The sequence below is a fragment of the Oryza glaberrima genome, chromosome 6, assembly GCF_000147395.1.
Source record: "Oryza glaberrima chromosome 6, OglaRS2, whole genome shotgun sequence".
NCBI lineage: Eukaryota > Viridiplantae > Streptophyta > Magnoliopsida > Poales > Poaceae > Oryza > Oryza glaberrima.
This window is the reverse complement of record NC_068331.1, coordinates 27,720,455-27,738,919: the sequence shown is the minus strand read 5'-3', so window position 1 is coordinate 27,738,919 and position 18,465 is coordinate 27,720,455. Positions and strand designations below refer to the sequence as shown.

The following is an 18,465-nucleotide window of genomic DNA, read 5'->3' as shown; positions in this document are numbered from 1 at the left end:
CCATACATGTGCCAGTATCATGCCAGTGAATGGGCACACAGCTGAGCTGACGTCTTGCTGATTCCATGTCCGAGCCGCTACACCCTCTGAATGGCATGTTTTTTCAGGGCCTAATTAATTAATTCGATCCGTAGTACTACCGAAAATTCAATCTAAACTTTGAAATCATCAGCAAATATTCATAGGGCTTATGATTCTCAAATCAAAGGAACAGAGAACGTAAAGGATTAAGATGTCACCTACATTCCATCCTTCAGAAATTTTTCCAAGAGCTCTCATCTTATCCTAAGAATCTATGAAATAAATTTGCAAGACTACAATCCTCAGGAAATTAGTAGTATCCATTTCTATAAAACGAACAATACATACAATGGAAAAAAAAATCCTAATGATTCAGTTCCTACAATAATTCTATAAAAGTACTTTAAATCGAATGAGCCCTTAATAATCTTACTTGGCTAGTAGCCTAGTACTACTACTTGCCACAACAAAAAAGTTTTCTTTTCAGCTCCCCTCGTCAGAAGAAAAAGGGCACGAGAAATGGAGTTCACTTTCAGCTACAGGCAGGCACCACTCCATTCCACTGCTACTTCCCCTTTTCTTTTTCAGAGGTTGGTGCACTGCGCTGCACTGCTGCATTTCCTATTCATCTAGAACACTAGGTAGACCTGGGACTTGGGCTGTACTTTATCGGGCCGGCCCAAGTCACGTCGGCCCACACGGTATAAAAATCCTGGCCCGTTTTGGCACGATGGGCCCAAGTCCCACATCAACTAGGCACAATTTCCATCTCTGCAGGGCCCAATGGACCAACTATAAGGCTGCAGCTAATTCAACCAAGTAAAAAAAGCTCTTTCTTTTAAGAGAAGACTATTTGGAAAGCAACGATTATTTTCGAAATCAGCTCTCATGAAATTTCTGGCAGTGTACGGAAAATCAGGTCGTAAACTAAATCTCTGCGGACCTAAAAGAAACAACGTGTTAGTATATGATTAATTAAATGTCAGTTATAGCAATTTTTAAAAATAGATTAATATGTATTTTAAAAATAAACTTTACTATAATTTTGTTTTAAAAATGTGCGCGAGAAAATCAGGGACACATAAGTTGGAACACAAATAACCATTTTGTTCAGCGTCAAATCGTATATCGCTAAACTTAGACACCTCAGTGCCGCGCCAGTGACTGGCGCTGAATGCATGTTGGTACGCCGACTAGTCCGCGGTGATACGGCATTCAGCGCCATTCTATCTGGCGCTGAGGTGTCTAAGTTCAGCGCTATACAATTGTACGCTGAATAAAAGGGTTTTTTTTTTAATAAGTTTTGGTCACGATTTATTTATAAAATTAGTTTCCAGAGAGGGTTAAATTGTCAAAATTTGTGGAAGTTGGAAAGACCGAGGAAAGGACACAGCCGAAAGTTTCTGAAAAAAAAAAAATCTATGAACAACAGTAGGGGAGTTGTTGAGTAGTGCGATGCGATGCGGTGGGAGGTGGCAGGCGGCGACCGGCGAGATCGATGGGTTCTTCGTCTTCCACCTCCCTCGTCTCCCTCCTCCTCCCCTGCCTCTTCTCCTTGCTCCTCCTCCGCCTCTCCACCCACCTCAACCCTGACCCGACCGCCGCCGCGCCCCGCTTCAAGAGGACCCCTCCCTTGCCCCTCCGCTTCCGCCATGACGGCGCCTTCAAGATCCTCCAGGTCCGTCGCTTCAAGCTCACCTCCACTCGCTAGCTAGCTCAGCGAGCTCAGGCGAGCTTTTCGAGATCTCCTATGGTGGGTAGGTGGGTGGCTGACCGGGCGCGGCTTGCTATGCTATAGGTGGCGGACATGCACTTCGGCAACGGCGCCGCCACGCGGTGCAGGGACGTGGCGCCGGAGGTGGGCGGCGCGCGCTGCTCCGACCTCAACACCACGCGGTTCCTGCGGCGGGTCATCAAGGCCGAGAGGCCCGACCTCATCGCCTTCACCGGTGCGTTTCCCCCTCCTATCCCCGCTCCGCTCTTGGTGGCGATCTGCTTCGCGCTTGCTCATCTGGTAGCTGCCCATTAGTGGCGGTCCTTGCTAATCATGTGCAAACATAGTGCTATTGATATGTAATTGGTTGATTTTTTTTCACTCTCAAGTCATAGAACTAGTACTAAATGTGAGTGTTAATTTACAAGCAACATAACAGTTACTCACAACAAAAACAAATTAGTTAATGCTCCATGTAGTAGTAGCTTAGTAGAGTTAGCTGGCAGAATGTCTGAATAATTGTGTTTACATTCAGAGGGGTTGGGTGGAATATCTCGCCAAATCACTTGTTGTTTGCCTATGTTCGCAATTGTGGAGAAGTATCTCCGGCAATCCACTCGTGTATTTTCACGACCCAAATGAAATTACTTAGCAACTAGCAAAGTTCTGTGAATCCATGCTTTGGGTTTTCTGCTGTTACTGAATTAGTGGCAGAGTAGAATCACATGCAGTTTCCAAAAAAGTTTGACTACATCTCTTGTTCTGGGGGTAAAGAGGTTACCTTTTTGAATCTCTATGTTACGTGTTTTTTTTTTAATTTCTTTCACCAACAAAAAGGGGTCAATCTGGTTTGCATTGAATGCTTGTGTTGTTTTTAATCAGGAGACAATATATTTGGGGGCAGTGCATCTGATGCAGCTGAGTCACTACTCAGAGCAATTAGCCCTGCAATTGAGTATAAAGTACCATGGGCTGCCATTTTAGGAAATCATGACCAGGAGTCCACTATGACCAGAGAGGAACTGATGGTGTTCATGTCCCTGATGGATTACTCGGTATCTCAAGTAAACCCTCCTGGTTCTTTGGTACATGGGTTTGGCAACTATCATGTCAGCATACGTGGGCCGTTTGGTTCTGAGTTTGTCAATACTAGTTTACTTAACCTTTACTTCCTGGATAGTGGTGATCGTGAAGTGGTCAATGGAGTAAAAACCTATGGATGGATCAAAGAATCTCAACTTGCTTGGCTTCGTGCTACCTCCCAGGTACCGCTGATGATAATTACTAGCGTAATCACAGCACCCAAGATTTTATTGGAATATATCTCTGTCATTGTGAAAGGGGTTACTTCTGTGTTTCTTCTTTTACAAACTTATGGTGTACATGTAAATCTGCATTCAACTACACCTGGTAAAATATTTTATCATTTGCCTGAGCAAAACACATACCCATTAGTTAATCTCAGATTATTGGTTTTCATATATATATCAGTGTTTTTTTTTCGAATTACAAATACAGTACTTTTGAATCTATGCTTCTGAGTTCTGACTCACGGTACTTTTGACAGCAAAACTTGCATGCTCCTGCATTTGCATTCTTTCACATCCCAATTCCAGAAGTCAGAGGGCTGTGGTATACAGGTTTCAAGGGCCAGTATCAGGAAGGGGTGGCTTGCTCAACCGTAAACTCCGGTGTTCTTGACACCCTAACCTCCATGGGAGATGTGAAAGCTGTCTTTCTTGGCCATGACCATCTTAATGATTTTTGTGGTGACCTTAATGGGATATGGTTCTGTTATGGTGGTGGCTTTGGTTATCATGCCTATGGAAGACCTCATTGGCCAAGAAGAGCTCGGGTAATTCATACGGAACTCAAGAAAGGGCAGAAATCATGGGTGGAAGTCGAGTCGATCCACACCTGGAAGCTGTTAGATGATGAAAAACTAACTAAAATTGATGAGCAGGTTCTTTGGAGACGCAGCAGCATACGATTGTAACCACTATGTATAATGTATGTGCGTCTGTGAATACAACATGTTGTAACATTCTGCATGTAGTACAACCCTTTCATTCTTGTAGGCGAGTAGAATGATTATTGGCAAGCTGATTTTGCCATGGACATGTTTCACATTTGGTGATATTGTACGATGTTCGATTTTTGTTGTATACCACAAAGTTAATGACGTGAGTTCTACCAAATGGCCACTTTTTTTCTCATTTTCATGAAGTTGTATATGAATAAACCTTGTGTTTTACTATATTCATCCCCGAAAATGTTCATATATTTTGTCTTTTATTCGGTGAGCTCATAGATACCTACACCCTCTTGTTATAAATGTTTGACTACCAATACTTTCTTAAATATTTAGTTAAGTAGAAGGAAAAAAATGTTTTGCATAGATTTGTCTAGAGAAGTGTTGTCGTGTATACTAGGTTTTGTAAACTCATTCTAATACAAAGTTGATGGTCATATTTGAGAGAAAACGAATTGATGGCCATAGTTATAAATTTTGATAAAATCTTATCACAAACATACAATATTACTAGTAGAGAGTATTTATTTTCAACATCGTGAATTTGAATAAATTCCATATTATAGCTTTGGGTCATTTTTGAGATAGTTGAAATAATTCTAGTATGAACGAATGAACTGACTACTACAAAGTTGAAAATTTGTTTTAAAAAAAGGTATTCTAACATACCTTTCTCACATTTTTTTCTATATATAAATCACACTGTTTAGAAACCTGTGAAATGTGCAAAAGAAAATTCTGAAATTAGAAAATAACAGGCCTTAGTTGGCGAATTGTTCCTAGCCTTTGTGTATCCAAGTTCACTGCAGCCTCGCCAGCTCAGCCCGGAACACGTCGACGTGTTCGTCCATCACGCACCACGCCACCATGCTCACGCCGTTCGACCTCGAGCACGGTAGGCACGGGAAGCAGGACGGCTCACCGTCACCTCCATGCCGGGGATCACCCTCGCTGGCTTCCCGTCGCCGAAGTCGATACCGTCGAGGCCGAGTCCCGCTCAGCTCGACACGTACAGGCGGTGCATCGGGCCGACGAAGAGCCCCTCGCCGCCGCCGCCGCCGCCGCCGCCGACGCCCTGCTGCCTTCTCATCTTGTTCCGGAGGAGTTCCTCCGGTATCCGCTCCTTGGCATCGTTGACGAGCTTCACCACGTCGACGATGTCGCCGTTCGCCACCGCGTCCGCCGTGGACGCCACCACCAGCCGCGTGATGCAGTTGCCGTAGTACCCGTCCTTGGCTCCGATGTGCGGCCGTGCGTTGACCGCGAACAAGAGCACCGCGGGAGCGTCACTGCGGCAGCGGCGGCCGTGGATCGCGCGGGTGCGGCACTCCCATATCGCGGCGGTGACCACGTCGAACACGGAGAAGCGCCGCCGGCCGCCGCCGCCACCGTTCCGGCTCACGAACTCGGCCTTGACACGGTTGACGAAGCTCCATGGGATCATAATGTCGCAGTAGGCGAAGTCGACGTGCTTCTAGTCGGCAAGCGGCGCCTTCAGTGCGACGGGAGCCAGCTGGTCGGGGATTTCAGGCATGGACTCATCGTACCTGACCAGGCCAGCGTTCACTTTATCGGTTAGGCCGATCGTGTCGGAGGTGACTGAAATCCTAAAATTTCGAAAATTTATTGAACAACATTTAGTTGAATTTAAATAAATATGACAAAAAATTTTAAAAAAAAATCGACTGAAGTAATATCGTATCGGAGGGGAATGTTCCAACCCTGTACCTGACCGGAATGACGGACGGCGACGGGAGCCCACAGGCGAGCTCGCCGACGGCTCGCAGAAACTGCGCCAACCCGTAGGTGTCAGCCACGCCATGGTTCCATGTCACCCCGACGACGAACCCGCCGCACTCAAACTCGGTCACCTGCATCATCAACAGCGGATCGGACATCCAGCATGACTCCCCACCATACCAGATAGCAATTAAGGTCGGCCAACGGCAAGTCGCCGTCGCCGCGACGAACGGCACGCCCCCGCCCTCGCCGGTGCACGACAACACGACGTTGTCGTCGTCGCCGGCGGCGACGACGTGGCCGGCTAAGGGGTAGTAGTGCACGAGAGCACGTGACAGTGCCGTCGTACGGTCTCGGCCGGGCGGTGGACACGACGCCGCCGCCGCCGCCGCTCGAAGACGAGGAACGCCGTGAATGACAGTCCGAGGCGGGACTTGTCGGCGGAGGTGAGGCGGATGGTCGCCGCCGCCGGTGTCGGCTCCGACGACGGGGTGACGAGCACCGGTGGCCCGGACTTGGATACCACAATGTCCTTCATCTTCTAGGCTGGGAACGTTGGGTTATTTCGCTAGATATAAGAGTGGAATAATGCCCACGGCCATGTTATGTTACCTCTCGCGTCGCCGCCGGCCGCGGCCACGGCCAGGGCATGTTGCCTCTTCCCTGAGTTTCTACTCCATCTCCATCGGTTTCCTCCACTATCAAACCAGACAAGACTGCGTGGGGAGTGGATTCTAATCTCTCGAGGATATCCTCTTGTATACCTTTTCTCTTCCAAATTCAATGCAAATAGTTGTGAAAAAAAATCTGAAAAAAAATGTCAATGGAGAGTATAATGATACCTACTAGTCCACCAAAATTCATGTTTAAATTCAATCTACACATCGAGAAATAAAAAAAAGACAAATTTAGATATAAACAGTACGCTACTATTCATACGTTGAATTTGTCTTTTTTATATCTCAACGTGTGAATTGAGTTTCGACTTAAAATTTTGTGGAGTTGTATATATGTGTTGTATGAATGTTGTCAAATTTTTTTTAGAATTTTTCATAATTGTTTAGATAATTTTTAAGCAAACGAGGAAACATCCCCTCGAGAGATTAGAATAGTTCCCCGACTGCGTGTGCTCACGATGTAAAAGAAAAGAAAAAAAAAAGACTTGATCTGTTCCACACCGGGTGGTCTGGGTGGCATCTATGATGCGGTCCAGAGAAAAATGTATGCTTGTCAATGATTCCAGAATCCGATTAAAAAGGAAGCAAAATATTTATAAGTCGTTTTTGCTCTTTTTTTTAATAAAAAATCATAGTACAATTTCAGATTTACGACACCTAAGGGCTAAGAGCCAAGTTTAATAGTATAGCCAACTACTAGCTCCAATTCATCTATAACTAATCTAATAGTTAATAGCTCATTCATACAATAGTTGCATACTACACTATTAATACATGGTCCCACCTATCATACACACACTGTGTCTTGGAGTCCGTGCTACAGCTGGCTACAAATCTGTAGCCTGCTGCTCTCCTCTCTCCTCATTTATCTCCTTAAAAAATATTTACAACTGACTTATAGCCTGCTATTGTACCTGCTCTAAGTAATATGGGCATCCAAGCACAAGCCACAATATGACACATAGGACTAAATAATAAGGTGGAGGAGAGAAGAAAGATGGGAGAGAAATAGTCATCTCTCATGCAAGAGGCAACCCCTACACAAACTTCAATATACATGTGAGAGTGTTAGAGATATTAGGGATTGTGTGCATTTAATTATTTATGTCATGCATAAAATTGGATGTGGTAGTCACCTCTATCTACGACACATGAAGCTTCATGTGCTGCAACTGACGAGCGGGGCCCTACAGCTGACTCCGCCCTGTCCTTCTCTAATCGCGAACTAGGTATATACACCCCTCGCTGTTGCGTGCAGTAGAAGTAGATGGTAATAAACTCGATCAGTGTTATATATGTTACGTGGCATGTAGCTCTTAGGCTGACAACCCTTGGTTGAGCAAAGAGGTGTTATTATGGGCTGGTTTGGTTTGTGGCCTGAATTGGCCTTGCCAATATTTAACAATTTCAATAGTGTATAGTGTCTATTTGGTTTGAAGCCAAATTTTGACATGTCTAAAGAAATAGGCCATTTTAATAGTGAAATTAGGTTGTTTTGGCTTCAATCCGAACACAACTTTACCTTGTCAAGATTAACCATGCCAAAACTTATCAAAATTTGATATTGACAAAAATTGGTAAGTTAATTTTAAGTCACAAAACAAACCAGCCCTATGTTATAAATAGCACTCAAATCAAATAACACAGCGTACATTCTACTAGTCTTCTCTCTCGCATACCCCTCGGTCTCGCCTGGCACAGATAGGCAACTGCCGGCCGTCCACGCGACTATGATCTCGCCGAACACCGCCCACACGGTCCTCGGCGTCCTAGGTGCGTCATCGCCTCATCGGCATCTTAATTTTAGCTTTCTTCAAATCCCACGTTTCATTAACTTTGTGTTGATCTTTTTCCTCGATCGATCTCATCTTGCAGGTAATGTAGTGGCCCTCGTTCGGTACTTGTCCCCAGTGTAAGAATCAAAATTCATGTGTGTATATAAATATTCGATTCATTTCACTTCAACCTATGTACACGATTGTGCAGGCTGGCGTGCAACTGCACAACATGCCCATCATCATCAGCACCACCGGCATGGTAACTCAGCTCGCCTACATCTCCCTCTTCCTCACCACGTCCGTTGCCGCCTCATCCTCCTCCTCGTCGACATTGTTGCCTTCGTCTCCTCCTCATCGACATTGTTGCCTTCGTCTCCTCCTCGTCGACATTGTTGCCTTCGTCGGTGTACTCGTTGCGCTCGTCCTCTCCCTCTCCCACACCCATAAAATCCGTGCCATGATAATCGGGATCATCATCATCCTTATTGGCACAGGCATGTACACATCCCCACTTACCGTCATGGTAAGTAAACTTCACTTATGGCCGGATATAACACGATGGTTTAAGTCACACGAATGCACCACGCCACTGTGTCCACGCCGTTCGACAGAACGGAATCACCGTCACCTCCATTGTAGGGATCACCCTCACCAGCCCCTCGTACGAGGCCGAGGCCGCCCCAGCTCAACACGTAAAGGCAGTGCATCGCGCCGATGAGGAGCTCTCGCCTCCACCAGGGAGGAATGCAGGAAGCAAAATGAGTGGGGCCAATAGTCTAATCCTAGTTAGAATAAGTAAATAAAAATATGATAGGGGGGCATTTGCCCCCCGTGCTATCTAGATTTGAGTAGGGGCCAAGGCCCCCCATTGAGTATACTCTAGGTCCGTCTTTGGCCTCCGCCCTACGCCCGTGGCCGCCGTCTCTGCTTGTTATAAATTTTATATGGTTTGGTACGGTTTGCCACGGTTACCGCATGGTAACCGTGCTTACCACTGGGGTGCGGTAACCCTGGCCCGACGGTTTGAGAAACCCTACCTACCTCCTCATGCCTGTCGCTGCCTCATCACATCTCTTCCCCTCCTCATGCCTGTCGCTGCAGCTATTTAAACGCTGCCTCATCACATCTCTTCCCATCCTCATGCCTGCCACTGCCTCACAAGCAAGCCAGTCTCTCTCACAAGCATCATCACATGTTTCATCTCTCTTTCACTCTTGGCATTGCAGATTTCATCTTCTTGCGTGTTTCTTGCTCGTTCCATCTCTCTTTCACTCTTTGCTCCCATGGCGACCGCCTTTGAACATGTAGTTACCGAGCTGTTCCAGATCCTTTTGGTGCAGCTCGGTCTTTTCCTTCTTCGCACAGGGGTCGTGCCGCTGCAGCAGACCTCCGTAGGAGGGCAGTAGAGCCAGTGCGTGGAAACTCTCGGTTTTTCAAAAAATACCGTTTCTTGAGCACTTTTTGGTGCTTACAATTTTTATTTGTGGTTTATTGATTTGCTTTGTCCGCTTTCATCTCAAAGCTGATGGAGAGCTGTCGGCTCTCCTCTGCTTATGAGGGTGAAGCTTAGGGTGCTAATGTTCGTAGCAGTCGCAACTTCATTAGCATCAACTGTTTTAGCTGCATTTACCTTTTATTACTTGATAGAAATTAAAGCATCTGTTTTTGCGTGTTTGGGTGTGGGAATTAGGATTTCTATTTATGTTTCATATGTTTTATGTGGAGCATTCTGTATTTTTATATATTATTATTTGTATAGGACTGTAGTCTACTCAAATTAGAGGGGTGGGTACTTTGGGAATGAAGAATGTAAAGAGATTAGAAGGGTGTGTACTTCGGGAGCGGTATGGAGTATGTGACGTGTGGGGTCTAATGTACTTGTGGTGTACTTCTACTAATGTACTTGCGGTGGTGTAATGTACGAATGATGTATGGATTATGTACTTCTACTAATGTAGTTGTGGTGGTGTAATGTACGAATGATTTATGAATGACTTACCATGAATGAAGAACGATTAACGTTCTCCTTTGCTTTATTGCCATGTTTTGAATGGAAGATTAGATTAAATCTATTATACTTCTACTGTAATAATCTTCTGGACACCCATCATCTCTCCGTTAACAACAAAGTACACCAATGGAACAATGGCTGAGATCGGGTCCACGCCTCAGCCACTACCCCACACCTGACACCTCGTCCATCTACCTCACGAGCTGGCATGCTATATAAACCCCAAGCTCAGGCTGAGCAACACTGCACAATTCATCTTCTCTCGCATTCCCTTCTCTCCTGGCTGAGCAACACAGTGCACAACTCGTTTTCTCTCGCATTCCCTTCTCTCCTGGCTGAGCAACACAGCGCACAACTCATTTCTCTCACATTCCCTTCTCTCGCATCCTTCTCTCGCATTCCCCTACTCATCTTCTCCGGCACTGGTACCGGCGCCGTCAGCCACTAGTACATCACATCGCCGCTTACTGCCACTGCTAGTCATGACGGACCAAACAATTTGAGGCGCACTTTGTGAAGTGCATTGCTATAGTATATGCCTATCCCTTTATTGGGCCTTGTTGTATCCTCATGATAGAATGGGCTTACCCATACTAACACACACAATGTGTCTGAGTGGAGTACTAGTTGCTCAGATGGAAGATTTGGAGAGTTAATTTTTCTACTGGAATGGCTTCATGTGTTCTAGCCTTCCAGGTCGAATGAATGGTCGATCCAATCCCTGTTGAATTTTTCCTTCCAGGGAACATCCATGATATGGGGTGAAAGTTGACATCAATGTGCGTCGTTCTTTAAAGTTTGAATGACGATAACTTTTTACGAGGAATACACCATATAGCAAGTACTAGTATATATTAGCAGTATAAACGATATAACAATATATATTGATTTGATGTTCCACTTGATTTTTGCGGTATAAATTCAAAAAAAGGTATATTTGTATTTTTTTTTAATGTTATTCCCAGGCGGCATTTTCATTCGCATTGGCACTAGTAGCGTTCCCCCACTCCCGGTCGATCGAAATCCCTGTTCAGCCGAACCCCATTCCTTCGTCAGCAACCGCTGTCACCAGTCATCCACGTGCGCCACACCACCCGCTGACACCCACCCAGAAGGCCACAATGATATGGGAGCTACAATGTGTCAACGATGATGCCCTCTATTGACCTTCTTCCCTAGTGCCATCGGCTGCCTCCACCAACCTGGTTGCACTTACGAGGCCGGGAAGGGGTATCGGCGCTGACGAAGAAGTAGTAAGGCATCGCCCCAAGCCGTTGCCACGGATGTGGTGGAGACCAGGAGGAGGTGCCCAATGACCACCACCAGATCCCCTTCCTGGAGCCGCCCTTGCAGATCTAGAGGCACTGTCCAGTGCCCACATCCAGTTTGCGCGGGGACGAGTTGGAGGCCGGGAGGAGATGTGCGGTGGAGGTCCCCTCCCCGGCCGGAGAGCATCTTATCTGGAGAGAGATCAACGCGGTGGATGCGGCGAGAGTAGTCCTCACTCCTCAGTCCTTCATCTTCATCTTCAAGTCCTGATCTACTAGTATGATTCTTGTGTTGCTTTTATCGTTGTGTACAGCAATTGAGATCTAAAATTTCAAATGACTGACTCAAAACTGGGAGAACAAAACCGAAAAAAAAACTCTAGTACGGTGTTTACATATATGTTGCCTTTTCTCGTCTGAATTTTAAAGTGCGGACAATTCAACTCTTCTGAATGGTCGTCTCGACAATTTGTTGGCGTTGAATGACTTAATTTTCGTAATTATGGCAGATGATTTATTTTTTTTCTTCTTTTAAGTTTTCTACTATATGATGCTTGTTCGGCTCTGGCCCTGGGGAGGCAGCAGGCATTTCGTGTTCAAATTAAGTCACTTGAGTCACTGATATGTGAGTTTTCTTTGCTATGGACCAACATATCAGTGGCTCTAAAGTCCTCTTTTTTGTATGGAAAGGAGATGGTTTGCACTTCGCAGCAACATAGTTGTTTGAACCGTGAAAAGTTGAACGGAAAATCTTTCATAGGTCTTTAGGGGCTGTTTGGTTCATGACCAAATATTGCCACACCTCAACTTAAGGAAGCTTTTTGAATAAGTTAGTCATGCATTTGGTTCATTGCCACACTTGTGGCTAGATTTTTTTTTCTAGCACTTTGGTCCCACGCGTCATTGTCTCATGAAAATGTAGCAAGGTTGTGGATTACTAGCCAAATTTGTTGGCCTAACCTTAGGCAAACTTGGCAAGAAAACTATGAAAACCCTATGCAATGTTAGTATATGAGTCAAACAACCCCTTAGTTTTTCGTGGGTCATGCCGTCATGGTGATCTTTAATTTTTCTTGTTACAGCAACATGAGAAGATGGTTTGCATCAACATGAGCTGAAAGTTGACTGAAAAATCTTTCATAGGGCTGAACATTTCAACGGAAAAAGTTGGTTCTTTCATTAGGTTTTTTTTTTCTTGCGAATCTGTTCAACTTGTTGTTATGGATGCTATGATTGTCTTATGGAAATTACTGACCCTGTTGTTTTTTTTCTTTTATTTTTGTCAGTTATATTTATCAATTTACTCTTAATCCTGTAGATTTTTGAGATTGCTGAAAACCGGGTGATATTAGCCGGTTTTCGTATGACGCTAACCGAAAGTCGTCGGTTTTTACCAAATTTTGGTTGGATTTCGGTAAACCGGTGAGAATCGATTTTTACTTCAAAACTGAAAAGTTAAACCCTACTTCAGACCACAAGCTTAAAATGTTACTACATTTATAACGATTTACAAGAAGCAATATCATAATTCGCTTTTGGTCTGAAAGTGTAAGGAGATTGAAAACAGAGGGGTAGATAGACAGGGGGTAGCAGATCGGACGGCCGTGATGCTGCCACATCACCCTCCTATAGTCCTATGCTCTCCCCTCACCCGTCACCCGTCTCCCTCCTCGTGTCCATTTCCACCCTCCAAACCGGAAAGCAGGAGATCGAAATCCTAGGGGCTAGGGTTCTCTCCCACCCCGCATCCCCATCGTCCGATCCGATCCCACCCAAACCCCCAACCTCCGCCATGTCCCACCACGACGGCAGCAAGCCCTACCAGCCACGCCGGGGCCCCGAGCGCCCCCCTCCTCCGGCCCCGGCGGACGATGCGGCGGCGCACGTCGCGCCCACGGTCGACCACCTCGCCGCGGTGGCCGCCGAGGCCGAGGCGATGGCCCGCTTCGAGGAGGAGCACCGCGCCCTGGGGGCGGAGGAGGAGGATGAGGAGGAGGATGAGTTGGAGGAGGAGGAGGAGGAGATGGAGGAGGATGAGGACGCGCAACATCATGAGGGGGTGGGCGGCGAGGTGGCTGTCCCGATGGACGCGGAGGCCGCCGCGCAGCTGGACCCGCACGGCGGGATGCTCGCCGCCTCCGGCGCTGTCCAGCCCATGGCGTCCAACCAGCTCACCCTCTCGTTCCAGGGCGAGGTCTACGTCTTCGACTCTGTCTCCCCTGACAAGGTCGTTTGCCTCTCATGCGCTTGGCCTTGTTTGTTTGTCATGTGTGTTTCGGTATAGACTGGGATTGATGTTGCAAAAAAAAAAAAGGCTGAGTGTTCGATTACTTCTCGCAGGTTCAAGCAGTGCTCTTGCTACTCGGTGGAAGGGAGCTGAACCCAGGTTTGGGCTCTGGAGCATCGTCATCTGCGCCATACAGTAAGGTTGGCACGGGTGATGGTGAACTGTCTTTCTTTGTAGTATCAGTTCATTATGTTTGACAGGATTGTGCACTCTGGAGTTCATTGTGTATTTTTTTTCCCTTGGTTTCAGAGGTTGAATTTTCCACACCGGGTGGCATCTTTGATGCGGTTCAGAGAAAAGCGGAAGGAGCGCAACTTTGATAAGAAGATCCGGTATTCTGTTCGGAAGGAAGTTGCACTTAGGTTGGTGCTAGCTTAGTATTGGCTGTGGATGTTTATACGTACTGAAATGCTATAGAATTTTGTTCCTATTTGAATGCTGATTGACCTGAATTAGGAAGAGTCAAGCGTGCTGTATTTGATCTGTGAGTAATACACTCTGCTAACAATGTACTTAATATAGTGGAAGTGAACTGAATAATATAATCTAAACTTGGCAACTTAAACATTGTATTTGTACCAAAAGCGTGTTTTAGTTTTGAGTTGTCTGGCTGCTTTTATTAAGCTATTCTCCCTCTGTTTCATATTGTAAGTCGTTCTGACTTTTTTCGTAGTCAAACTTCTTCAAGTTTAACCAAGTTTATAGACAAATTTAGCAACATGTACAACACCAAATTAGTTTTGTTAGAACTAACATTTACAATATTTTGATAATAAGTTTGTTTTGTGTTGAAAATATTGCTATATTTTTATATAAACTTAGTCAAACTTAAAGATCAAAGTATCAGTGTCAAAGCGACTTATAATATGAAACGGAGGTAGTACCTTTTTAAGTATCAGTGTCTTTCTTGTGGTTACTTTCAGTTTTGATATTACCGTGGCAGATAGTAGGATTTATATTTTGCTGTTATTCATGTTTTCTAAATTACCTCTGCTTAGATTATGTACAGGAAATCTTCATAGTTTAAAATATTTTCTATGTATGTGTAGGATGCAGCGCAATAGAGGTCAGTTTACATCTTCAAAACCAAAGGGTGATGAAGCAACATCGGAATTGACAGCTTCAGATGGCTCCCCAAACTGGGGATCAGTGGAAGGTCGGCCTCCCTCTGCTGCTGAGTAAGTAGAGAAAAATCCCATTTTTTTTGGTTCTTGGTTTATGACTTTTCCAGCAATATTTCTTGATGTGTGAAACATCCTTTACATATTTATTAGCAAGGTGTTGACAATCAATCCATGCTTGGAATCGTGTGCTCTAGTGTATTGCATTGTATAGATGCTATGAACTGTGGATCAATCCCATTTTTTACTTGGCTAACTTTAGTTGAACAATTTGCATGTAAGTTTGATATAGATATCTTTGTTATACTTATCATACATGCAAATATGCTTCTTTTTTGTATGGTGTATGCCAGGTTATTACTACCTTTTTATCATTGTGGTTTCTCTAAGCATATGAAACATCATTTATAAATTTTGGTGATTGCTATTTTTTTTTCAGATGCCATCACTGTGGTATAAATGCAAAGGCTACACCTATGATGCGTCGTGGACCTGATGGGCCAAGAACATTATGCAATGCCTGTGGCCTCATGTGGGCAAACAAGGTACCTATAAATGTTTAGTAGTACCATTGCATAGCTAGATTTAAGTCAGCATAGAAACTCAAGAGTTATAACTTATAAGTCAAACTTTGTGATAGATCATAGATGTAGCAAAATATTATAACTTCTAAGAACTGAAGACCGACTTAATATTAAGATTCTATCAGCAATTTTTTGCTAGGATCATTTTTGTTGAAATTGTTTAAGTTACATTATTAATTTGCACTTTATAAGCTATTATCGTGACATATTTAAAGCACCAGTTACTCACACTTGTCCTGACTTATTTCTATGTATATCTATATATGCAATTGAAGGTTAAAATGCCAAGTTCAAGGTGTCATGCCAACTTGGTATGCAGTTTGTTATTTGAGTATAGGTTGTTGGGATGAGTTTTGTTGAAGTTTCTAGTATACAATCCAATGCAATGAAGTTAGATGCATGGTGCTGATGTTTGAATATGTAATCTATTTAGTGAGTTCTGTCTGTTCTTGAACAAGTTTCACACTATCATTAATATTAGTCTTAACAATCTGATGTGCTTCCTGGTGCATGGAAAGTTTCATAGCTGAGCACTTTGTTAATTGGCAATAAGAGTTTTAAACTTTATTTGTTGACAAACACAGGAAATTGTTGGTAATCCATAATCCAAATCCATAAATGGTCTGTTATACACTTACACTGAAAGCATGGGTCTTTTAAACTATGCTTCACATTGCTTTCTCTTTCTGTTTGTTTTTAGTAATCCATACATCAAGTGATCAAAGTACTTAGATCTTATCTTTAAATTTTTGACACCTTACCTCATAAATGTGGAATCTCTGTTTTTCTACTAAAAACAAATCTCTTTTTTTTTTGTAGGGGATGTTGAGGGACCTATCAAAAGCACCTCCCACACCTATTCAAGTTGTGGCATCAGTTAATGATGGTGTAAGTCATTTTCCCCCATTAGCTGCACATCTATTTACATACTTTTTGAGGATTCTAATTTTCACAATAAGTTGAAAGTGAAATGACTCTTTGGCTCAGATGAGTTGAATCCTTGTTTCGTTATCTAGCTTACTGATGATTGTAGCCATTTTTAAGCAGTTGCTGAAAATTTTGGAGAAATTAATCAAAATATTGGTCCACAATGGCTTCTCAATATTTTCTTAACTTTTATGAAGGTAAATCAAGTTATGGTCCATTGCCAGGGGATTAAAAAACTGTGGCTCTAGCTATTCCATTCTAAATTTGAGGATATTAGATAGTGTGATATACTGATATTGTTTCCTGTTATACTGGTCACTGGTGTGACTGGTTGACTTTCAATCCATAGTTGTAAACTTAAAATCATGACACATAATTGGTTTAGCTATGGGAAGATTTAATGCTGACGGTTGGGCATCTTTGCATGTTATTTTCTTCTCTCCTTGGTATTCAAAATATGAAAGCTGTCCTATAACTGTGGCTTTTGTTTACTGCCGGTTAAATATGAACTTGTTTTCCTTTATTTGCACTGGCAGCCTGAGGCTAGCTTCAGCATCAATATACTGTAGTTTACATTTGTTTCTGACGGCAGTATGGCTTATAATGATGTGGCCATTTAAGAATTTTAGGGGTTGTTTTGTTTTGAGGAATTGGATGGCCAATGGACCATCAGATACTCCCAAGTCTCACTTTTTTGTTCGGTTCGAGGAATGGAATGTGTTGGTCCATAACCACCTCATCCCTCGATATGTGATTGATTCCTCGAAAGAAACAGCCTAAGTTATGGCCCATTTCAGGCATCAAGTATAATGTCCTAAAAGTTTCTGTATCCTGTTACAACCAACAAATTCTCTTTTCCGGTCTCTGTAGCTTCTTCAATATGCCTTGATATTTCAAACAAATCAATTTTTGAAGCTTCTGCTACTTTTCCTCCACAGAATGGAAGTGCTGCAGCACCTACCACCGAGCAAGAAATTCCTGCACCAGCCACTGCCAATGGCCACGAATCATCAACGTGAGTATAGCGATGTTTGTCTTGTGGAGGATCGCGAACATCATGCCGGCATTATATCCATGTAGTTTAACTGTCTGTACTATAACTTGATGAGAACCTGTTAGGTACCTAGGCCATTTCTTTACCATCATTTAGGGTTTGAATGTTGTTCTGCATATGTTGTAAGCCATGAAAAATCATGCTTCCGGTCATTATGGCCATAGCAATTTTATTTCTTGTTAGACTCTTGGGTGGAAGTGAGAACAGAGAAGGTGATGAAGTGAATATTTTACTTGTGTCTTGTAGTTATTTATATTTATCTCAAAATTGATTTATCCCATACAGCTGTTTCGTTCGTTACCGTTTTGCTGGCCAACCGTTGGAAGTTTCCAAAAATATAAAGGGCTCCTTTGGAACGAAATAATTTTACACGAACCAGTTCAATTCTCGTGAAAAATCGTTGATCAAATGATAGTAAAAGTTTACCGGAGAAAATACTCAAATCCACTTTGAAGAATACCCCTTGAAGAGGTCCCCCTTTGTCGTTCAAGATGCCGTTCGGTTATTTGGATATAAAGATACTTGAGAGAAACAAGAGCGATCCCGGGTGTGTTTGTTTACTTTGTTGAAGAAAAAAGAAATTAAAAAAAGTTACTTTCTCCATTCTATAATATAAGACGCATAAGTATTTTAATATTTAACTTTTAAAACATCTAACTAATAATTAGTATAATATAAATATACATTTTATTTGTTGAAAATGATATTATTTGATTGTCACTCAAATTTACTTTTATATTGCTATAGTTTTGTTATAGCATACGAGAAATTATAAGCCAAACATTAGTATTAAACTAATAAAGATTATGTTAAGTATGATTGTCTTATATTATTTATATTATGGGATAAAGAGATTGCTTTGTTGAAGAAAAAAATATCAAAAAAGCAGAAGTACTACTTTCTATATCCTAAAATATACTACTATTATGAGAGTAAGTCATAATCATTTTTTTCTTATATCTCATAATATAATGTACATACATACATACATTAACTATCAGTTCTTAATTCTTTGTATTTGGTTTATTTTAAATCTTCCACAAGTCCCTTAATAATCATATAGTCGAGTCTTATGGTATTGAGGGAGTAGTACGAGATGAATCTTAATTTAAAAAGTAAAACAATACGAGATGAATCTTAATTTAAAAAGTAAAATAATACGATGGGACGAATTAAGCCCTGATTAGTTCTCACGTAAAAACTTTTCACCTTATCATATCGAATATTTGAATACATGCATGGAGTATTAAA

At 43.0% G+C, this 18,465-nt stretch overlaps 2 protein-coding genes and 1 pseudogene across 2 annotated transcripts; 2 read left to right on the top strand and 1 right to left on the bottom strand.

Moving 5' to 3' along the window:
- Positions 1 to 1,418: 1,418 nt before the first annotated feature.
- On the top strand, positions 1,419 to 3,933 carry LOC127775506 (probable inactive purple acid phosphatase 28). The gene is made up of 4 exons (XM_052301754.1): positions 1,419 to 1,699; positions 1,820 to 1,970; positions 2,618 to 3,000; positions 3,303 to 3,933. Exons 1-4 carry the CDS (start codon positions 1,520 to 1,522, stop codon positions 3,729 to 3,731), a joined length of 1,143 nt encoding a protein of 380 aa, XP_052157714.1. The 5' UTR covers positions 1,419 to 1,519; the 3' UTR covers positions 3,732 to 3,933.
- A 465-nt stretch (positions 3,934 to 4,398) lies between these two features.
- On the bottom strand, positions 4,399 to 6,211 carry LOC127777617 (acyl transferase 15-like; annotated as a pseudogene).
- A 6,710-nt stretch (positions 6,212 to 12,921) lies between these two features.
- On the top strand, positions 12,922 to 17,494 carry LOC127778057 (GATA transcription factor 20). Its single transcript, XM_052304700.1, has 7 exons — positions 12,922 to 13,468; positions 13,582 to 13,668; positions 13,778 to 13,890; positions 14,578 to 14,706; positions 15,089 to 15,194; positions 16,053 to 16,121; positions 17,099 to 17,494. The coding sequence occupies exons 1-7, from the start codon at positions 13,034 to 13,036 to the stop codon at positions 17,177 to 17,179; spliced, it is 1,020 nt and encodes a 339-aa protein (XP_052160660.1). The 5' UTR covers positions 12,922 to 13,033; the 3' UTR covers positions 17,180 to 17,494.
- Positions 17,495 to 18,465: the final 971 nt, after the last annotated feature.